Here is a 24,514-nt window from a genome sequence, read left to right on the forward strand (position 1 = left end):
TCAGAGGCGAAAAGTTTATAATGTTAGACCTGATACAGGAACTGCAAGTCAAAGACAATTTGCTTGTAAATATGATACCGAACAAAGTTGCGAAATACGAAAATCTATACTCAGTAAATTTTTCGTAAAATCGCTCGCAAAAATAAGGATAGTAAAATTTTGTGTGACTCTTAGGTATAGTAAAATTTTGTGAAATATAAATAGCAAAGCTGCAAAATGCATTGCGCCATGGGCGCCCGAATATAGCGGCAAAGGGGGAGTGCCCCCCCCCCCCCCCATTTCGCCTCTAAATATTTTGGCCTACATCCGTTAAAACTTAATAGCTGACCACTACATCATGTTTACCCCTCCCGACCCCATTAATTCAGCGGGCGCAACTGCATTACGCTCCCATGTGGACAGACTTCAGTGAATGTTTGAAAAGAAAGCTAGTTATTGGTTATACTAATAGTCTACCTTATCTATTGAGCATTTCAAGATGGAACAGTGCCTCTAACATGTTTGTACACTTTAAAGTATTCAGTTTGGAACAAGTTGCGAGAAAGTGTTTCCTCAGCGATGACAAGGATATCTAATAGCAAGAATTGTACATTGAAATCTCTTTTATGTTTAAAATCCATTTATTTTATATTTATATTTTAATTTATATGTATGGGCTCGGCCCTATGCAGTCTGTAATAATGAATTCTTAGCTTTTTGTAGTTTTTATGAGGTAATATCAACTATGAGCCTGATGGTATATCACAATTATTATTTATTTTTTGTTGTTGTTCTAGAATGGGATGGAAAAGGTCACGAATATTACTACTGCGAGAACATTCGAGAAAAGACGAAGTATTCCAAATGGAATTAGACTTCCGGTAGACTTGGTTGTTCGAAGACGCATTAACACAACTGTTGATAGCGGAGAAGAGGTTAAAAAATAACTTTTAATTTTGTAAGAACAGTATTGGGTAAGAGTTGAAGCAGTAATTTAATGTAAAAGTAGTTGTAAATATCTCAGTGAATTAAATACAAGTCCAGAAATCTAAGGAAACTAGATGTTATTTATGTTGCCGATATATGGGGTTATGTAATGTTTCATTTAAAGATATTACTCTCCAGTATAAATAACAATGTAAATTGAAGTAGGCCTAAGTGCAGTTTTGAAAACAGCAACTACAACAAAAACCCAAAGTCATTTCAGAAGATTCAGGTTTCACGTCTATATACAGTAATAATTAAACTTGAAGCAGTGTTGCATCATGTTTTTTTCTCTTCATGTTTCCAAAAGCTTATAATAAGCTCAAGTTCGTTTCATATAGTAATATAGTTTATTTTTTAAGAATATTTCCAGTATGCTGTATATAATATTAATTATTTACAAGATGTAATAAATAATAATGTAGACTTATTACAGCACCTGTAGTATTCTCACACCCTCCCTTTGTAATTCGTACCGATCTTACAGACAGAAGCCATCAAGGATATAAAAATTGCTCAGAACTTAGTCATTTAATTCATTGATTTACAAGTTCTAACCTGATTGTTACCATGGGGTCCAAAACACTGTCAGGTTGGTGTTTCAGATCAAAAAAGAGTTTCAGAAGCAACACAATTACCTTATTTGCTTGGACTTCTTTTTTCAAGCAGCAGTTATGATGTAATTCACCGTCTGTGAAAATCTCAATAATTCAGTAAATTTTGGACTTGCATCTCTTTGTTTTTGGAAATGTTAAAACTAGACGTTGCAAATATTGGATGCAGATGACAGATTTTATAGAAATAGACTATTCTATAAATCAGAAGTGGAGAGTGAGCAGTCTGTTTGCTTGTGCTCATCAGGAGCTTTTGTTTGCATTGGAATGACAATCATTTCACACTGTGAGGGGCCGCATGGTGACTCGGGTTAGAAATTAAAAATCAGTGGAAGAAATTACTGTATTGCACATTTTTAAAAATATCCTTTATGCTTTTCATTTATAAATTCTGTTGTAAGGTACAAACATGTGGGAGTTTATGTGAATCCCATAATCTTTAGAAGCTCTAAGTGTTTTGCAATATTAGATAAACTATTAAGTTCTCAAGTCTGTTCATGTAGTTGAAATAGGTGAGTTTAAAGAGCACATGAATTAAATCGTTGTTGTGTCTAAGATCTATGGGAAATTTGTTCCATGTAGCTGGGTCTTGGTACATAAAAGACTGTCCGTATGACTTCATTTTATCAGTGCGAACAAGAGAAGAGGAGTGTAAGTTTCTAGATGGAGTGTACACATGCATGAGGTCAGAATGGTATATTGGACTGGAGTCGGTCAGCAAAATTTAGCATAGTGAACAGATTTTTTTCGATTCTGGATTGAATGAGTAGCCAGTGGGAGATGTGCTCAGTTCTTCATACTCAAAGGTGTTAAGCTGTGTTTTGAACTTTTTAAAGTTTCTGTAGTTGATTATGAGATGAACCAGAAGTGAGTTACAATAGCCAAGTCTTGAAAGTACTACGGGTTACACACAAATATTTTAGTGGCATCAGCTGAAAGAAAGTTGTGAATGGAGCTGTTGTGTTTCAGCTCTAGGAATGTAGCATTGCATATGTTCATTACATGTTGGATGCCTACTGTCTGAATTTAATGACGGTATTGTAGATATTTATTGTTTGAGGCAAAGGATGTGAATGGGAAAGTTTTAGTGCAGTTATCAGTATGTCTTCCCTTTTAATAGTTTTATCATCATTCATCTTCAGCTTGTTACATGACATCCATGACTTGACATGGTACATGCACCTCTCTGTGCTTTGGATGGTAGCCACATAATCAGATGGGCAGCAAGATTTTAATGTCATCATTATACAAATTACAATTGGTGAGACATGTTATGTCAGTCTATGACAATTGAGAGCAGCTGAGGGTGTAGAATGAAGAAAATGGGTTTAAGAACTGGGCCTTGTGGAATACCACAACATTGATGAACTGGGCTGGATTATTTAACATTTACGGACACAGTATGTGTCCTGTTGACTAAGTAGGACTTGAGCCATAGTAAGACTGTGTCATGATATCAGATACATGCTGGAGATGGTGAAGTAATATGTCATTGTCTACTATTATCAGATGCCACAGACAAGTCAAGGTGGGTGGGGATTGTTTATCTTTCCACTACCAAAAGCAGAGAAGTCATTAACTACTCTCAGAAGGACAGTTGCATTTCTTTGGTGATTGCGATATGCAGCCTGCATGTTGCTAAAAAGACTATTTGAATTCAGATAAGATATAAATTGGGATAGAAAAACTTTTTCAAAGATTTTTTAAATGAATGAGGGGTTGGAAACAGTGCAGTAGTTCTTTAAATATCTTTGGTCAAGTGTTGATTTCATCAACATGGGCTTTACAATTGCAGTTTGAAAGATGATGACAATTATGTGGATGAGAGAGAAGTACTGATATCATCGGTTAGTGAAGGCAATATTGAATCTAAGCCCTCAAGTAATGGTGTTGTCGGAATCAGATCGAGTTCACATCACTCTTCGTCACAAATGTATGTACCAAATCCATAGGGACAGATTTTCAAATGCTGTAAAAGGTTGCCATGTATATTCTGTATCACAAATGCTTGGTGACAATGAGTTGGTTAAAATTGTGTTGTCAAGCTTATCTCTAATAAACTGAACTTTGTCACAGAAATTTGCAAATGTGTCTAGTAGGTTGACCATAGAGGTTGGTGGAAGTGATGTACATTTATATCTTGACATTAAGAGCTCTTTGCTGCTGGAACTTTCAGTGATCTTACTACTGTAGTAATTTGATTTTGCTGCAGGAATTATGTGACATTCTTTTTAGTGGCTTCATGGATCTGCTTATAAATAGTGAGGCTTGTGGAAAGCCAGATCCTGTCAGCCTCATGGCATTTGTTAAAGCGTCCGCCTCGGAGTCATACCAAAGATTTATAAAAAAATTACTAACAGCTGCCTCATTAGGCACTCAGTATTAAGAGGTTAGTATTAGGACTGGTCAGCCTGGTGTCAGGATAATGTGACTGGGTGGGACATCATGCTACATGTCTGGCATGATATCCCGTTGCTAGACATCACTGTAAACTGCCACACAGCAGACATTGTAGTGATATAACTGAATTTTTTTAAAAGCTAAGTAAAAAATCCAAATGACACGCATGCTCATGGCATTCTCGTTTAGCTATATGAAGCTGGTCCCGAACACTGCTGTACCATGGAGAACACTGTTGAATTGCTGCTCAACACATGGCTGTTGAGCCATCTTTGTCAGGCAGTAAAAGCAAGCACTTGTCAAGTTGTATTGCTGTAGGACATAATGAAGTTGTTAGGTTTGCTTGAATGTCATGCATTATTTGGGTTATATTTATCATATGGAGGTTTCTCTTAGTAGCAGAGAAAAAGGGTTGGGGACTGATGTGATGAAATGGCATAAAACACAGAGGTGATCTGATTCAAGTTATGGAACACCACTGAAGACTATAGAATATTATCATCAGGTCGATGACGAACTCAGTCTAAAATATAACCATATTGGGAGGGGGTAGGGTTGGCTGCTCACTATTTGAAGCTGAAAATGTGAATAGAATGTAAACGTTTTTGTGTATGGGATTCCAGGACAGTCAGAGTGAAAGTTAAATTCTCCAATAATAATCAGGTTGCCACCTAAATAATTTTTGTTCTCCATGAGGTTAGGAAACTAATGTACTCCAAAAAAGAAATTTGGTCAGCTTGTTCTTTTGACTTGGAGGAGGGCAGTAGAGGCAGAAAAGTATGGACTGATCTTTGTTCTATTTTGAGTAAGGTCTGAACCAGTTCAAACATTGTGTATTTGACATTGAAAGTTGTAGTGTTGTTAACATGGTGAATTATGGAGTTCTTTGCAATGATAGCAAATCCACTCCCAACAGTGTTCCCAGTACACCCATATATATATACCGGAGACCCACAAAAGTTTTAATTTGACCCTTAAGCCTTAAGGTTGGTTTTTTTTTTTAAATACTCAATCTGACCCAGAGTTCTTACAACAAGATTTTGACTCTCAGTCTTATACCCCTGGTGGTACCACTGTTAATGTCATATGAGCAACGGGTTTTTGCAAGATAGTTGGTCCTGACTGAGAATCATGCCATTTATCCATCTTGAATTTTTATTACTGTGTTTCAAGAATTTATTGTTACATTGACACAGCATTTTCACTGACAGCCTTCTCATATCTAGTTGGACCTAAATGACACTGCTGCCTTGAAGATATTCAGTATGGCTAGCACAATGAACAGAATACAAATCTTTTTGCTCAGTTTCCTGAATTAATGGTCATATTGACATGTAATTTTCACCAAACATCATTTGATGGTGTTTAGTTTGTCCCAAATGAAAATTGTGCTAATCTTACATCCAGTATGGCAGCCTCAGTGGTTAGTTTAAAAATCTTTCCTTCCAAGAATAACAAAGATGGTTTTAGCACTACATAGTTTAAAGGAAGTTGTCTTGAATTTGTGTAGATTATTTTTGGACAGTTGAGTGTCAGTCCATTCAAGAGACACTTGTAAAGACTGTTTAGACAGTTGTCCATTGTCTGTCCAAGAAACAAAGGTTACTCTAGAATTGCTAATGTTCAGCTTCTAGCTCACTTGGCCAAGGTATTTTCCTCCTGCTCTGGTGCATAACATTAATTATCAGTATTATGTTATGCTTCTGTTTAGCAGTATTTCTATTCAGGCATGCCCATCATAAGCAATTTTTTCTTCTTCTTGCCAGGTGTTAAAAAAATCCTTAGTAATCCCTCCCCACACCTTTTGTAATATATTTATTTACTGTATTGGATGTTTATAGTTACGATGACTTTGTTGTTATTTTTCTCCATAGGGATTGAGGAATCAAAATGTCCACCATGCTTGCAGTGCGACTAAGCCAGTTACCTGCACTAGTGTCATCCATAGGTAAATCTGGCCTTTGCCATGGCTCAAAGCTTAAACTGTTTATACGAGTACAGGCTTATGCCAATGAAGCCCGCTCAGCTCGTTTCCTTAGAAGAAAAACTGAGACGAGGACCCTAAAGGAAACTCTTACAGCCCCAGGAGGGGAAACTGGTAAGGATAACCTGTCTCTGACTTGTACAGTACTGAGGGGTTGAGGGTTTTGTTATTAACTTGATTACTTAAGAAGTAGAAAGCTATGTCATGGTCATATGGAAAAAAGAAACTGATGAAATTTTAATTTGTTAAAAAGATCATTTTTAATTTGCTTATCCAGTCTGCACAGATTTGGATCCAATTTAGTCAATAGTTTTTATGACAAAAGATTACTGGAAAGATTAAACTGCTGAAAAACACTAAATTCACAACCAATCTTGAGAATTTACATATGTACTATCTTGTTTGCATGTTTGCAAATTTACTGATGTACTGCTGTGTTGTTTGCATATTTGTAAAGTTTATTTGGATCCTCTTTTTGAATCAGTGAGGACACTGGCAACTTTTCCCTTATATGCCTTTACCAAGCAAAAATATAGCCAGGTATTCACCAGTAAGTGTTGATCATTGTGTCTAGAGAAAAAGCCACCAGGCTGAGAATCTTAGGAAGAATATATGATTGCTGAGCAGTTTGTTGGGCAGGTTTGGACAAGACTTGATAAATTACTTTTTTAAGAATAGCTTCAGTTTTGCATAGATTTGCTTATTACATCAAACAAGTTCATACAAATTTGATTTGGTTAAGCAACATGTGTGTTTTGGTAACTATCATCCTGTTGTCATTACATGTTGTTGAGTTATGTTCTCTTATAATAAAATTGCCAATGCCTTTAGTGTCATCAAGTATGGGACATTATTTTAAATCTTGAGTTTGCCTTTTCAGCAAAGAAAACATCTTACTGTACCTTTACTCTGTTTTGACTTTGCAGAGGATCAGGTTACTGCCTTTTGCTTTTCAGTTTCTTAAGAAATGAAAAATAAAGTTGACATGCAGTTTCTCTTATGTTAGTGCAGTTTGTTTTGTGTTATGCAAACATTTACGTGAATTGATTTTAGATTTACGGTTGATTAATGTCTCTGTGAGATTCACTCAAATTCACCTTTGTATTTGTTATATTGATCTGCACATAGCCAGTTGGCTAATATGTAAAAATTACCTGTTTCTGATTCTAGTCATTTCCATGGGTTGTAGATTAGTAGCAGTTGGCTAATATGTAAAAATTACTCGTTTCTGATTCCAGCCATTTCCATGGGGCGTGGGTTAGTAGCAGGAGCATCAGTGTTAGGACTTGGAGCTCTGTGTTACTATGGGCTTGGAATGTCCAAGGAAGTTGGTGCTCTTGAAAAATCTGTGTAAGTACTCGTAATTAGCCAGTCTTATCTTTTGTATTTTTAATTAGTCTGTTTACATTGTTCAGATATTGTTGTGAGAATTTTTGGGTCATTACTCATCAGCGCACATATAGCTTTTCACATAACCACTCCCAAGAATTCAGCAAAAGGCCTTCCAGTTTGTGGTACACTTCTATATCAGAGTAAAACTTTTAACAGAAGTATGTTCTGACTTGTTTTTTATAGCATGATGATCTGGATAGTTCGCCAGGTGGTCATGCAGTTATTCATTAAATTTTGCAGTTTATCAAATGTAATCATAAGATTTAATGCATGGATAGTTTATTTTGAAAATTGCCAAGATTTTTTCATATCTTGCAAAAAAAATGCAAATATTCCTGCACACAAATACATGGACATGAACATAGCCAGAAACACTACATCAGATTTGTTTCCATTTTGTTTTATTAAAGGCTTTGGTCGCCAGAAGTAAGACGACGTATGCGAGACACATATATGTATTTTGCTGCCAGTATTGGTGTGACAGCTGCAGCAGCTGTGGCAGCCAGTAGAAGCCCCCGTTTAATGTCTCTAATGACCAGAAGGCCATTGCTGGTAAGAACCTTATTTTTCTTGTGTACTTATTCATGGGCATCTAAATAGCCTTTATGCTCTACCTATTAACTTAAGGTCCTACATTTTTTGTCATTTTCCTGAAGCCAATATCGGCATCCATAGCAATCCTTTAAAACCTTGAATTCCATGGCATCCCTAAAAAAAGCCATAAAATAGGCTTAAATTTTCATATAATCCTTGAATTCTATCAGGAACCCTTGAAAATGAAAACTCGTGCAATGAAAATGATCTTGCAATGTCAAATGAGACTTCTGTAATATTTGGTAACTGTTGTTTTTGCCTTGATGCAGTTTTTCACCCATACACATGCCTGGATGCAAAGATAGTGAGTAATACAAAATTTCATGCACCATGGGTTAAAAATTGAGAATTAAAAGAATTGCAGTAGAAAAAGTAGACATTTGTCTGTTGCAAATTACGTCTTAAGGCATTTAATGTGATGTCTATGGGTGAAGATGCTTTGAAATCTTATGCAAAAGGTGCAAAACATCCAAGTCGGGCATGCAACTGGAAGTAGTGGATGTTGCATAATTTTTTTAGGTGGGAGGGGGCACCCATATTCTAGAGTCAACATTGATTCTCAAAAGCCTATTAACATAATAAACTCTGTGAACTTGACAACTCCTAAACAGTCTTCCTGTCAGTTGATGACATTGTTTCTGTCAAAAGAAGATGCTTTATGGGCTGAAGTTATTTGGTCTCTGCACACGGTTTCAGAGCACATGTTATTTGTCTAACACTGGAATAAGCAAAGTTGTTTGCCAGCATGTTCTGATGGCAACATCGCTAAAAATGTTTATGTGGAGATAAGAAAACTTTGTATCTTGCCAGTTATGGGCTGTCCCCATACAATTTTAGTATTTTAAAGAACAAATTGGATGAAAGTATGAACAAGTGCTTACAAAACAAGCAAGTGTATTTCCATGTCAGGCTTTGGGATGGTCAGGAAGTTGTAATAAGGTACTTCATGCTTGGCTAACCATGAAAAATCCTAGAAAAGGCTTGAATTTTGTGAAATGATTCTGCAGGCTGAAAGAAATGTATGCAGTTGCCAACTCACTGCAGAGAAAGGTATGTTGATAGGAAGACATTCGGTTCCATTTTTCATTTTAGACTTTCTGGTGACACACTTTTACATAACCTTATATGTTTAGAGTGCTGAGATGTCCTTTGGAAACAGCTTTCTACAAATAAACATGGAAATGGTCTGGGGAAACCATCAGGAAGAATCTATCAGTTAATAAATTTGTATAACCAATGGGAAAAATTGTCATCTCTTAGGATGGTGTGGCAGTTCCTCGATGAGTCTCTAGTCAACTGCAAAACAAACAGATTGTAGCTCTACTTGTTACAAATCAGCAGTACTTAAAGATTAGCATGTTACCCATCATCCTTTCAGTATCACAAGTTTGCTGTTGCAACTTCTAAACTACTTGGAGGATCACCATGAAAGTTAACACACACTCATCAAGCTGTAGTTGGTTACATATGAAAATGGTGGCACTCAAAACATCAAATATGGAAGCCGTCTTAAAACATCTTGTTGTCACTACACTGTCTGATTGGATGGTCATATTGGCATTGGGCTTCCACGTTATGAGCTGTAGTTAGTCATAAATGATTATTTTGCTGAATTTGCATTCAGTGTGGCCGCTTTGGCTGCCATCTGGAAAATGTTATCATTACTCTTCCAGAACAGAAAGTTGTATTGACGCGGGGTTTTCACCAAACGTCTTATGCAATCTTGTTGGCCCCCAAGAAATTGGTGCCAACCTGACATCCATTATGGTCATCATTTTGAAAATATTGTTATCACTACTTCTAAACAGAAAGTCATCAATGTGGTGTTTTCACCAGAAGAGTTTGTGGATGTATTTTATTCTTAAATGCTCATGATGAAAAAAGAGGAATAAATGATGACAATGCAAGGTTAGTTTCTTTCATTTATATAACATCAAATAAGTGTTTTGTTTATTTTATTGCAACATGCAGTGGAGGGTGCAAATTCAACACAAATTTATTTTGTTTCTTAAGTCTTGGGACATATGACCTAGGTTATAAAAAGTTTTACCATAAATTCTGGGACAAGACCAGTTTTTTATTTTATTATGTACCAATATATATACGTGTGTTGTTCTGATTATCGATTTTAATCGATCATCAGATGGTTGAGCAAACCAGTAAGATAATCAACTGTGAAACTCCATAATTGATTGTGTTTAAAGGGAGACTACGTCTTTTGAGTTGCATGCAAAACACAATGTTAGTAAAACTCTTGTGTAAATGGTAAGCTAAATAGGGCTTCCAATCCACTAAAGTTGATATGAATTATTTATTCCCATCACAATTTACAAATATAAAACCATACCATATCCTGTAGGTGGAAACTTTCATAAGTAGGAACATATAGTCATGATTGCATGTTTAAGCTGTTAAATTGTTGAGTTAATAAAAAAAAATTAAACATATTTCGATGATTTGTTTCAGTTTAAATGTAAAATCCTTTGTAGTATTTATAAATAATGACAAACAAGAAAACCATGTCCTTCTATACTTTAAATTATAGACACATCACATATGAATGAAAGAATTTTGGCAGATTGCAGCGGTATTTCACTTACATAAGACTGATCAGACATAAAAAGTTGCTTTTATTTAACAGAGTTGAAGAACAAAAATAACACAGTAGAACCAAAATGTGATATTTTTAAAGTATACATTTCATTAAAAGAAATTACTCCTGTAAGTTTTTAACATTTTGAACTCTTAAGCAAAGATATAAGTTTATAACAAGCAAAAATTGAAGTTTGCTCCTAGCAACCGATTATAATAGATTATCAGTTGGTTAAGTGCAACAGATTATTGATTATGAAATTCTGACTGATTCCATCACTAATATATACGATAAATATGGTAGTTTGAAAAAGTAGCCTGCATTTGAATTTTGTTAGGATACAAGAATTACAATTTTAATTAAGCCGTCTATTATGGATAAAATTATTGAAAGCTAAGAAACAAATTTCTTCTTGCAGTTCCTTTTTGGATCCTATGTTGCAATGATTGGCAGTGGTTCAGTGTGCCACTCAATTCCCTACAAATCAGGGTTTGGGGCCAAGCAGTTGGCCTGGCTGGCTCATGCAGGGATTTTAGGGGCAGTAGTGGCCCCAATCACTTTCTTAGGAGGACCCATTCTGGTGAGGGCAGCTTGGTACACAGTTGGAGTTATTGGAGGTAAGAGTCAATTTTGTACATGTATTTGATTTTCTTGAGGCCGTCCATTTGTTTAAGAGTAAGATTATATCAGGTGTCTTGGTAAAATATGATGAAAAAATAATCATAAAAATTGTGTTTACAGTAAAATTATGTAATGAAGCAGCAACATTCATCTTGCAAAATAAAAATGACAACAAAAGATATAAGAGAAATAGAATATTACTGTTAAAATTTGTCATACAGAACCTAACCATTCATTCTGGACACTTTGGGTATTCAGGGGTGTTAAAATTATGTCATGATTGGGACTGGTTAATTTTTCTGTTGGATAAGTGCCAGACAGTTTACTCTTAGACAATGCAATTAAAAAATTAAGCCCCTGGTTGGTTATCATTTGGTTTGTTTTGCAGAAACCACAATCATAAAAATCTCAGTGTATAGTCATCAGTGTTCTAAATGTTGTTTCCACTTTGCAACATGTCAGGATTATTATTCCTCTATCTGCACAGTATGTGTGAGACCACTTCAGTGGCCTAAGTGGTTAGAGCTTCTGCCTCAGCGGTCACGAGCAGTATTTTTACCCCTACTTGGGTGTGTCAGACAATTAAGGGTCACTGTGTGATGGTCTCCTCCAGCAAATCATTGGTAGTAGTGTACCTCTGGTGACAAGGAGACACGCATGCTCCTTCACTTTGTGTCAAGGTTTTGAACCATCACTCTTGGTCAATCTCATCCCCGACAGGAAAAGCATAATACATCGAAACAGTCAATCTGCTAAGCATCCATGATTTTAATTCAGCCATTACAACAATTTCATGCTTCTCCTTCTGAGCAGATGCAGAATACCTTGGTCACCATGCCATACATTTTAGTTCTTTCATTGGTCCTGTACTTAAACTGCTGTACGAGTCCCAGTTATATGGAGATAAAGTTGTCTCTTGCTTTAATCATTTTGAGAAGAAGAAAAGAAATTTCTTGCAAAGCTATTACCAATTTTATGACTTTGATTAAATTTAGAAGGCATTCTGGTCTTGTATTAAAAAGACAAAACAAATAACAAACTTACCACATGCACTGGATCTCCATGAAATCATTTTGGTGATGGAAAATTTATACTGGAAACATGGCAGACCATAGCACAGCAATTTAGAAAAACTGGCCAAATGCTATTTGAGTTCAGTGGAAGTCTTTTCAAGGCAGATGACACAAAAATTAAAGACACAGTGGTATAAACCAGATAGTATTTATGTTTGTTTTGTTACATAGTGAAACCAAGTCACATAATCTAGTACACGTATATCTGCATAAAAGGGTAGAAAGCTGTATACTTCATACAATTTGCATTGCGGATAAATCAGATAATGAAGTAGTATGTTAATGCCTATTTTAATATCAGTACAGTAGTCCCCCTCTTGAACGGCCCCCCTGACCAGCGGCCACCCGCTCCTTACGGCCAGAATCCGTTGGCACCGATGAGTTTGTGTTCAAAAGTACCCCTCGCCAAAGGCCACCCGGCTAATGCGACCAGTGGCCAGCATATTAGTGCAAAATTATAAAATTTACCCCTCACAAGCGGCCACATTTTATACGAATATGTATCCAGAACCAGTATTTTATTCATAACGTGTGTTAAGTAATCCGATTTCTGTTTCCCGATGTCAGGTTTTCGTTACTGAAAGAAGTGTTGAATAAAGTACATTTGCCACCAAGGTTAATATTATATCATTTACGCCTCACAAGAAGCCAAATTTATTCCATAAAAACCGAGAAAGACTCAAATTTTAATCCATACAAAAGGGTACGTACATGTAATCCAATTAGTCTTACTGCTGTGTTATCATAAGATGTCCGGTTTAGTCACTCAGATAATTGTTAAGATTACAATTATCGAACAGTAGTAACAGCTGAGAATTGGCAGTATCGATGTACAATACCCAAGACAGCAGGAGAATGGTTTAATAGCCTTTATGGCTTCCCTTAGTAAGATGTTGAGCTTGTTCACTTTGGTAATCAGTGGCTATTATTACTGACAATAATTGTCAAAATTACGAATCCTAGCGGCCGTGAGGCCAAATCTGCATGATGTTAATGGTACATATCGAAGCCGTTTTGTCTTCTCTCACTTAGTTTCAAGAAATGTATAAAAACAATAGGGTACCAGACTGCGACTAATGAATCACATGACAAGATCACTTCCTTTAAAAACACACGGCAATTTGTTTAGATGCGTACAAAATTGTTTCATCAGTATTGTAGTTGGCAACATGAATAACTTGCTGCAAAAAGATCAACATGTCATCGAGGAAAATAAAAATTCTCAGTTTAGAGAACGTGAAAGTATTTCAACTGACGGGGGGTGGGGTCGTCGAGGATCCTTGCACAAAACTAACGTTGGGAAGACTAAGATAAACAATATCGCGAAAGATAATGAAATAATTCTGCAGAAGTGGAAATTTGAAATGGACGGAGAAAGGAAGATTGTTTGAGCCAGGAGACGTTTGTATCCTGATTTGAAAGACAAGAAAAAGCAAAAAGTTTGTCAGTTGAATTGGGATATGACGACTTTACCGCAAGTAACAGATGGTTGCACAGATTTCAAGTGCGACACAATATCAAGTGTTCTGTCATTAGCGGCGAATCAGCAGATGTTAATAATGAAGTTGTCGAAGATTGGAACAAAAGACTAAATGATATATGCAGGGGATATGACAGCAAGGATATTTGTAATGTGACGAGACTGGTTTGTTTTTTAGACTGTTACCAACAAAGTGACAGATGGTGTGAACTGTAACATAATTATAAAGACAGTTTTAAAACTATATCAATGGTTATTCGTAGCATTCTTTTGAAAATGATGACAAAGTTTGTTTTACATTTATTTCACATCATGCATGTGATTTTTTAATTAAAATATTAAATATTTAAAATTAAATGTACTTCTGACTTTTTTCATATGTATTTACTATTCGCATTTATCATCCCCCTCTAGAAAGGCCACCCGCATTATAAGGCCACTTCCCTGCTGCATTAGGGGTGGCCTTATAAGAGGGGGACTACTGTAATGCCATACCAGTCACTATTACTAAACCTTAACTTTCCACAATGGAAATGCCTCGTCCATTCCCAATACATAAACTCTTGGTTCTAGAGATTTTTTAGCATGTGCATTGACTCAGTTTGACCTACATAATTAGCCAAGCGCAAAAGTGTGTCCTCATTCTTTTATTGACGATATTGAGTCAACACATGGGAAAACACAATGAAGAGAAAAAAAATTCTACAGGTCATGGATTTGTTACATTTTAGGGCTTGAGATTCATAATTCTTTTTACTGAAACTATCTTCTCACATATTTACTGTTTGATAAGACAAATTATCATTCCTTTTTTTAGTGCATTTTACATGATTAGCCCCCTATCTTCCCTACTTCATAATGGTGTGTGACCTTGTGTACAATATTAAGTCGTCAAATTTTTCCAGTTATGGTTTGCTCAAAAGTGTGTACAGTTTCACTGGGTTCTGATATTATTATCATCAATTCAGCAGTGTGGTAACAACACAAAACATCCAAATACTTTGTTTTAATAGAGATTCCAGGTGCTTTTAAATGTTTAAGTAATGTTTCAAAACATTACTATAATTGAAACAATTATATTGTTGTGCCATAATCTGTTAATGGAAGAAAATGAATTAACTCTGACATTTGTTTTTACAGTACAAAGAAGGAGTAATGAGTATCAATGAGGCTGATGTAATCTTTGTTGCTATTATATTTCATTTGTTGCATTAAAGTTTCTTGTTTCATAACTTTTATTTACAGCTGTTTCAAATGATTGATAAGTGTGGGTACAATAAAGGCCAATGGGACACTCACATAGTTGGTACATCATGCACAAAATATACATGAATGTATGTCCTTTTTGTGGTCAGACTAACATTTAAAATTTTGCAGAAAGAGGAAGGAAGCATGTTCTTCTGAATCAGTTGGATCTTGACTTATGCAAAACACTGCATCTCCCCATATAAAAGTCTTGGCAAAACACTGTCTCCCCATATAAAAGTCTTGGCAAAACACTGCATCTCCCCATATAAAAGAGACAGACAGCATCTTCCAAGAGATCTACAGTTACTACCTGTGAGGAAGCAACAAATATTTCTCAGAGGAATGTGTCCAGGTGAAAAGGAAGGAGCAGCATCCCTCTTTGAGATAGCACATCTTCCAAAAAGATGTCCAGGTGCCCCCCCACCCCCAGTATAAATGGGTGGTGGAGCACCATTCCACGATGAAAAACAGTAATACCCTTAGCAGGGTAATATGGAGAGTTTTGCACTTCCCCATTGTCAGACGGGCAAGGTCACTGTAGTACCCAAGGTCTGGCTGTGAGCAGATCACACAACCCAAAGAGAGTTAGAGGTCAGTCTTACTTTTCTAGTTCTGAGGAAAGTTCCCACAGCTCTAGATTGCCATAGACTGTAATTGATCCATCACTGACTGGTCCCTTATCATCGAACTCCAGGCACTGATCAGCTGTCACTGGGTTTCATTCACTGGACGTATTCCACAGCTCACCTGGTATTTACAGGGCATATGTTTCCAGGTACAGATTGTCAAATATCAAAACCTACTGGATTAACAGTGTCAAGGATATGTTTGAACACCACTGTTCTGCTACATTACCTATTTTTCCAACCACTGGGTCAGAGCCAGTTTTTATGCATGCTCCAGGGATATAAAACCTGACCAATGTCCCTTCCTTCACCAAGTTCCTTTTTAACCCTTTTGGTGTGTGGAACTTCCCCCTTCAGGGGAGAGATCAGCCTATTCTGCTATGTGTGTTATCTATATGGCTTCCTGCAAGTAAGAGTGATGAGGTCCAGAGACCACCACATTATATCGGAAAGATTGTTAAGGAAGGAGAGGGTTATTTCCCCTTCTCCAAAGAGGCCTAGTGGAGATGAGAAGTTTTGCTCTTCCAACAAAACAGCCATTAACGACAGCTGTCACTTCCTATGCTGGGTCACAGAGGATATCCATTTGCCCACTTTCTGACATTCCACAAAGATTTATCATTTCTGTTCCAATTCTTCTGTATACAACTGAAATTTGGAGTAGGATGATGATGGTGCTTTATTAATTATATTTGATTCCCAAGAATCACAGGAAGATAGGGTATACCCTCCTCCAAGGTTCCTCCAAACCCTTCTCACCAAATATCACAAGTGGTCAAGGAGAAGGAGACATGGTCATTCAACATGGCCGTTAATGAAAATTACTGCCTTCCCCACTGATATGCACACTAAGCCAATGCATTCAAGAGACACTAAGATTCTTTCTTGCTTAGAGATATTGTCAGGAGTAATGCCCACACCTGACTTGGTGTTACATCCGCACTCACTGATGGTCAGAAAAGATGTACTATGGCAGAGCAGAGGTCAAGAATAAAAAAAAAGGAGTGCTAAACTGAGATCATTTATATCAACCTTGAGCTATAATGTTCATTGCCCCTTTTGGCTAGTAAACCCTTCTAACATCACAGCTACACAAGTGGTCATTTCAGCTGGTTCCTCGCCTCTTGGTTAAGTCCTTGGAGGTTTTAGAATCATAGAATCAAGGCCAGATCATGAGTGACCATAGCTTCACATGCTGATCTGTTTTCAGAAGCTTCCTTCGTGACCATTCCACTGGCCTAAGTGGTTAGAGGATCTGCCTCATGTGGGAGTTTGTGGGTTTGAACCCCAGCCAAGTCACAACTGAGACTTGTAAAAATGGTACTAACAACTGCCTTGCTAGGCACTCATTAATAGGTTAGTGTTTAGGACTCGTAGGCCTGGTTTCAGGATAATGTAACTGGGTGGGACATGATGCTTCATGTCTGTACCATGATGCCCCAGTGCTAGACATCACTTTAACTTCCACGCTGCTGACATCGTAGCAGTATGACTGAAACAGTTTGAAGCTACATTAAAAATCCAAATCACACACACACACATTTTATTCATTTTAGTGAAAGAAGAATCATTATCACCCATTGTCTTGAAACTGCTATCAGCGGCTGTAGCTAAGACAATATCAGTGGTGTCATCAGCAGATCTTCATTTCTAATGAGATGTGGCTTTGGATTCTTTAAAGATTTTTTTTCTTGAACTCGGCAAACATTATAGGGCTGTTTCCCAGAAATCTTAGACCTTATTCATCAGTCTTCTTCCAACTGCTGCATCTCAGGATTTTAGGGACCAACAACATAGGTATATTGAATCAGTTACTGGCCCATCAAAACCAAATGGTAATCCAACACAACATGATCAGGCCATGGTTCAGGCACAATTCCAGTGAAACAGTACACAACCACAACAAAGTTGACAGTCCCCCTATAAGTTTATTCCACAAATTAAATGGAGAAATTGGATAGGGAAGGGCAAGGCAGAGGAATCTATTTTGCCTCCCCCTTTCCCAAAGAGGCAAAGGGAGGGGGGAGGGAGGTCATCCATTCAGTGCATACCACTTCCTTTAATACATTTAGGTACTTGACTGGCCCACTTTTCATTGGCCTGGTCAAACATCACAGAAGATTGGACCCTACAGTGAAGGAGGTTTTATGTTTATGCTTAACAGAATTTCCTCCCTTCAGGGACATCATCTTCTTCCATCAATCAAACATATTAAAAGTCACGCTTCTTCAAAAGGATGCAGTAAGAGAGGGTTCAAAGCATCCAGTTGCAGCGTTCTACTCCAAGATATTTTGGTACCCAAAAAGGGCAAAACAAACCGGCTTGTTATATATCTTCCTCCATCCCCCCAAAAAACTTTTTCTGGAGGAAACTTTCAAGATGGAAACTGCAGCTTCAGTGTATAACCAATCAAACCAGCTAATGGGGCAATTTCGATCAGTCATTAGAATCAGAGCTTCCATAACTCAATTTCTCCACTGCACAAAAAATATTTCCAGTTCTCAATCAGACAAGACATAATTTGATTCAGAGCCTCGCCATGTAGTCAAGCCTCAGCATCCTGGGTCTTCAACAGAATCATGAGAATATTAGCTGAGTACTTAGAATACTTGGGTATTCTGCTGATCCAATACTTAGATGACTGGATACTACAAGATGTCATACAGTCACTGTTATGTCACATGGTCAGCTGCTGGCCTGTAGTGACTCAGGACTTATTCCCTTATTCCAAAGTTATAGAAATCCAATTCAGAATTTTGTGTACATACAAATGATTTTCCTTACCTCATTGGTCAAGGTTCATGTTCCCCAAGAGAGGATACACAAAGTCCTGGAACTTTTAAGGATATTACAGATCAAAACTTCATTGTCAGCCAGTCTTTCTCTCTTTTGGGAACCTGAAATTTCACTGCAGACCTGGTATCCCTAGTGAGACTTTATTGGCGTCCGCTTCACTTTTTCCTGTTGATGTTTGGAAGTTCCACAAAGTTGTACTGTCAGATCAGATTTTTATATGGTCAGTCTTTCAGTACAGCCTGAAGTGGTGGTCAAATCAAAACACAAAATTTAGTTCTCCAAAGGGTAATAAATTGGTTCAGATCCTCACTTAGGGGATCTTGTTGTGTACTTGGAGCATCAGAGTCCAGCGTCTTGCTCACTGCCACTAAGATGGAACATTCATGTGTTTTGTGGGCACTTACTAAAACACCATATAAACCATTATGGCTTCCTTTGAAAATATTTTGTTAAGACCAATGTATGCCTTAGCAACTGAGAAGAGATGTTTACACTTCTTTGGGAATGATGATTTGATTTCTTGTTACATCAGCCAAGTTTCCTGGCATGAAAAACAATTTCCATCACCAATATAAATATTGTCACAGTTGTGTCTATACTGGGAATAATCTGGATAGACTTCTTTGCCCAGAAAGGGAAAAGGAAGGGTAAGAAAAGGCTTTTTCTCCCCTTAAGGGGCTCAACTTGTATTCCAGCATTTACCATCTCTAGATGACTCTTGCTTACTATCAAGAGAGTTTTTGTCTCTCACAGAGACTTCTCATTCAAGGGTTGATGCTCATGTTCTAAGAAATCTCCAGAACAGGAGGTTGTTGTATCTGGCATGCATGAGGTATTTCCATTGTGGAAAGGTAAGTAAAGCTTAATAATAATAACATGTGAGTATTACATAAATAAAACTAGTTTTACTTGCTGAAAAAACATTTGTTTATACTTTTGGGGTTGTTGTTCTTACTGCTGTTCACCTTGAGAAAAAAGGATCAATAGATCTCTCAAGTGCTTTGTCAGTTTCTTGGAATTGCTGCACAGTGTTTTGTTATGTTTGATCATTATTTATATATATATATATATATATATATATATATATATATATATATATATATATATATATATATATATATATATATATATATGTATATATATATGGGAGCGATAGAGAGGTTGAAATTTCCTAGTAAGGTAAGTTTTTCTTACAAATTTGAACATTTGGTATTGATCAAATGTTACAAGTTGGCATTTGTGTATGTGATTTGTGCCCAGTTCTGACAGCTGCTGTTATTTTTTTTTAATGAGTATTCTAAAGAAATGCAGAAAATCATTTTCAACATTTAAAGACTTATTTCATCATATTTGGTCTTTTATCGAGAAAAATAAAATGAGATATATCATGAGTAACATAAATGCTGACCATGGTGACATAATTGCTCAGTCCTGTTGATATTCAGAACTGTTTTGTGTCTTTATTGTTTAGAAGAAATGTTGAGAAGAATGTCAATACAACTAGTCTACAGTCCATCATGTTTGCATACCTCACCGCAAAATGTTCTTTTTTGTTTGTTGAGAAAATGTTTCTAGTCCTGAAGGCTCTTAAATTCACATCAGTTAAAACTTTTAAAGAATAAATTGGCAGTGGAATCCATTGATTCAGATTTTTTGTTGTTGCAGGTTTGTCTACCATTGCAATGTGTGCACCCAGTGAGAAGTTTCTGAACATGGCTGGACCTCTAGCCTGTGGTCTGGGGGTTGTGTTGGTGTCCAGTATAGGTAAGATATGAAAGAATGTTTCTATTAGAAGTTGAAATACAATATAACGGAAAGGATTAAAATGTGTCAGTATAATACCTGGCCTCACTCAAGTGACTTGTTCAGTCTTGTGTAAAATGTTACCTTGCCAGACATGGAAATACTCAAAAGCATATAAAACTGAAAATAATTCAAGACAGAAAGGAAACTTATCAGAATGTACCCAAACTGAAAATACCTAAGTCACAATGTACTTAAGTCAAAATATACCCAAATTAAAAAATATGCACCAATTAGAGCAAGACTCAACATATTGAAGTTCTGCCATTTACGGTTTTAGTTTTATTTGTTAAAAGTTCTTATCAATAAATTGTAATTAGGTATAAATGGTTTTAGATTGCTTTTGTTTGAACATTGTAAAAAAGATACTTTGAATAATGTAACAACATCGTGACCTTTTGAAATTTCCTTTGATATTGAGAACTCTTTAAATATTTTAATTTGAAATAACCCAGTATTGTATTCTATAGTAAAAGCCATACAGGTCATGTTTGCATTCAGTGCTGATTATTTCAGTAATATTTTTTAGAATTTTATTCTGCATATCTTTAAGTTGCAATACATAACTTTATTTCGATCCTCATACATCAATATTTGTTTGGAGGGTCATTATTTATACGCACTGCCCCGTGATGTCACAATGAAAGGTATGCGTGTTATTTATTGTGCCAATTAGACTTAGATGTGCTCTTTTCTTGACCTAGTTTAGTACCTGGCCACCATTGTAAAGGTCGATAGTGATCAATATTTTTTGTCTGGAAGTTTCTTCATGACAGTCAAGGTGCAGATCATTCAATAATCAAGATTTGATAGACTTCAGTTAAACAAAATTAGAATTAAATTTAAAAACAACAATTTATATTTAATTTAATATGACTTTTACCATAAGAGGTGTAATTTGCAAATCAAATTCGTCTGTAAGGGATGAAAATAAAGAAGCTAAATTGGTGTAACAAGATAACTGGGTGGGATTTCAGATTTACAACAGAACACTTTTGATGGTGATACAGATACAGTGTTTAATGATGAATGACTTGAATGAGAAAAGAATTATGATTAATACATGCATATAATATCCAAATATTGGATCAGTTAACATAATCCACACAAACTGAATAATGAAAATACAAATAAATGACCTGACACAGTACAAGGACAAGGGGTGAATGATTCACGTGAGTTTACAATGAAAGAATGATGTGTTTTACTCAGATAGTAAAACTGTGGTACTTTACTCCTATAGTAAAAATGTTTTCACTCAAATAGTGAAAAGGATGAAAACAAAGGGACAGATGTACAAGCTATCTTTACAGCCCCCAAAATACACTGGACAAACCCCAAAGATTAGCCCACGGCTAAAAGATTACATGTGTGGAATTATACACTCCGTCACCAGCACACTTGGCTACAAATTACACTCGTCAGTCAAGCATTCAGTATTCCAGGTTGGTCAATCAAGTAATCAGCACCCACCAATCTTGGTTAAAATCAGATCTCTGCTGTCCTACTTGAAGATCTGACGAGGAAGATGGAAGGACTGTAAAAAATTGGGCAGAACTAATCAGTTCTGTTATCACCTGCTGCATCAAACAATGCATTTGTAACTTTAGTTACAGTCAATATTAGATGGAGAAGTAGCAGCTTCCTCTAGTTCTCAAAAGTAACTAAAGTAGGTAATGTTCGACATTTCTTTGTTGGGGGAGGGAGCTGATGGCATCTCCCACAAGGCTGGCCACAGAGTTTGTATTATGATAAGTACTCAATATATCAGTATCCTTGATTTTCCATGTCACTTCATGTTCTTTCAAGTTTTGCTTAGTAATGTCAACCATGCAGTGTCTTGACCAATTAGCACACATGCTGCATGTAGCTGATGATATAAACTTGGTACAGACAATTCATGGATCATGCACTTTATCGTCATAATAATAATTGCTAGGGGTGTTAAATAGACATTGCATGAACATGAACTACAAGGGTTTTTCTATTATAATGTAGCTGTGGGGACTGTAGTTAGAAAATGCAAAAGACAAAATCCACATAGGTGAAGAAAATTCACGTATGGTTGAAATTTAAATAAAATATAACACCTGTAGAATAAGATGTAATATGTTCAAAAATTATGTACTTATCAATGGATGGAATGAATATGACACAAATATTCACTTTTCGGGCCGTGAAGTGAAGGATGTCTTTCATCCATGTAGTGTCTGACCATGGACTATATTCCTAATGTTAATTTGTGATGTGTATGTTAAGGGAAACCTAACTTGCTTTTTGTAAAATATCACTTAACAGACCTTGATCAAATTTAACAGGATTTATTGTAATTGGAATACCTCTAAGATTTATACAAATGATGCTGTACTACAATCAGATATGACTGCCATTACAAATATATTTAAACAACTAAATATTAAAACAACCTGTGAACAGAATTTGATAACTTTGGCATAAATCATTATGGTATTTGACAAACTGTGCTGGTGTGTGATAGGTAGGGATGAAGAGACAAAAATTAGAAAAACCTCGACACAGCCATTTTCATCACTTGTGCAATCAAAAGCATTGGAGAAATTTCAACAGAAGGCATTCTACTGACCCAGATTTCGTGGCCAATTGCTGTTGCATTTCACTGTTAGGCATATGCCATCAAGGTGATTAATATCAGGCTAGCTTGAGACACTTTATTGTAATTGTTGATTTTTCTTCATATATTGAATCTATGTTTCTTGTTCTGGGTTTGAAACTTAAGAAAGTTTGTCTAGACAAGATCAATGACCTACTGTCCATCGTCTGACATCCATCATCAGTCCATCTGTTAGTACAAACATTCCTCCTTAATAGACTGCATGGAGTACTGCATTTCACACACATTCATCCCATGGTTAGCATGGGGTTTTCACAAAATGAATTTGATGGTCCTAAATGAAAATGGTGATGATCGTACATGTAAATATGGCCACCATAATATCCATCTTAAAAACCTTACATGTAATATGGCCACTATAATAGCCATCTTAAAATCTTACATGTAATATAGCCAGCTTAAAAACCTTACATGTAATATAGCCACCATAATGGCCAGCTTAAAAACCTTACATGTAATATAGCCACCATAATGGCCAGCTTAAAAACCTTACATGTAACATAACCACCATAATAGCCATCTTAAAAACCTTACATGTAATATAGCCACCATAATGACCATCTTAAAAACCTTACATGTAATATAGCCACCATAATGGCCATCTTAAAAACCTTACATGTAATATGGCCATCTTAAAAACCTTACATGTAACATGACCACCATAATAGCCATCTTAAAAACCTTACATGTAATATGGCCACCATAATAGCCATCTTAAAAACCTTACATGTAACATGGCCATCATAATAGCGATCTTAAATCCCTTACATGTAATATGGCCACCATAATAGCCATCTTGAAAACCTTACATATAATATAACCACCATAATGGCCAGCTTAAAAACCTTACATGTGACATGGCCACCATAATAGCCATCTTAAAAGCCTTACATGTAGTATGGCCACCATAATAGCCATCTTAAAAACCTTACTATTACTGCTTCGGAAGGAAAAGTTATGTTCATAATAGGGTTTTACCAGAAGACTTCTTAAGATGTTTGGTTGGTCCTGGATACTGGTGGTGCTGATCTGACATCCAATAATAACACCATGGCTGCCATCTTGAATATCTTATTTTTGCTATTCCTCCAGATTAGATGACTACACTGATGTGTTTTTTTAGATGACTACATTGACATGTGATTTTATTTAGATGACTCCATTGATATGTGATTATTTTCACCAAAAGAGTTCTTATGCTGTCTTCTTGGTCCTAAATGAAGACAATGCCAATTTTGTATTCAGTATGGCCACCACAGAAGGCCGATTTGAAAAGCCTGTTATTGCTCAAGAATATCAGAGATGGTTACAATAATTGGCAGTTCAGAAATTAAAAAGGATCTTAGCTGAGATTCCTGGATATCCTTTCTCACCAGAAGAGCATCATTGTCCTTGCAGAACTCATTTTTTATATGTAAAAATATTCATTTTAAATTGAAAGTTTTTTTTACTGTTTGTTTAAATTCAGGTACCTTTTTCCTGCCTGCTACATCAGCCTTGGGAGCTAGTCTGTATAGCATCAGTGTATATGGAGGTCTGGTCTTGTTTAGCATGTTCCTTCTCTATGACACCCAGAAAATAATCAAGAAGGCAGAGACACACCCAACCTATGCTGTCACTCCCTATGACCCGATCAATGCGTAAGTATTTAAAGTACATGTTTTTTTATAATTTATA

At 36.3% G+C, this 24,514-nt stretch overlaps 1 protein-coding gene across 3 annotated transcripts in view; it reads left to right on the forward strand.

Annotated features, from left to right (window-relative positions):
* Nucleotides 1–776: 776 nt before the first annotated feature.
* Nucleotides 777–24,514, forward strand: part of LOC149803693 (growth hormone-inducible transmembrane protein-like) — a 29,006-nt gene continuing 5,268 nt past the window's right edge. Inside the window, exons 1-7 of one of the 3 annotated variants that reach the window (XM_089953480.1) lie at nucleotides 777–914; nucleotides 5,852–6,075; nucleotides 7,200–7,311; nucleotides 7,764–7,905; nucleotides 10,959–11,157; nucleotides 20,050–20,148; nucleotides 24,306–24,477. In XM_089953480.1, coding sequence (XP_089809606.1) covers nucleotides 5,868–6,075; nucleotides 7,200–7,311; nucleotides 7,764–7,905; nucleotides 10,959–11,157; nucleotides 20,050–20,148; nucleotides 24,306–24,477 — 932 coding nt within the window. In that variant the 5' untranslated portion in view covers nucleotides 777–914; nucleotides 5,852–5,867. Of the gene's footprint in view, nucleotides 954–5,851; nucleotides 6,076–7,199; nucleotides 7,312–7,763; nucleotides 7,906–10,958; nucleotides 11,158–20,049; nucleotides 20,149–24,305; nucleotides 24,478–24,514 lie in introns of all 3 variants that reach the window. The other 2 variants (XM_089953481.1, XM_089953482.1) reach the window with 2 other exon arrangements.

The sequence above is a fragment of the Sinohyriopsis cumingii genome, chromosome 3 (genome assembly GCF_028554795.1).
Source record: "Sinohyriopsis cumingii isolate HCF-2022 chromosome 3, ASM2855479v2, whole genome shotgun sequence".
In the NCBI taxonomy this organism is placed as follows: Eukaryota; Metazoa; Mollusca; class Bivalvia; order Unionida; family Unionidae; genus Sinohyriopsis; species Sinohyriopsis cumingii.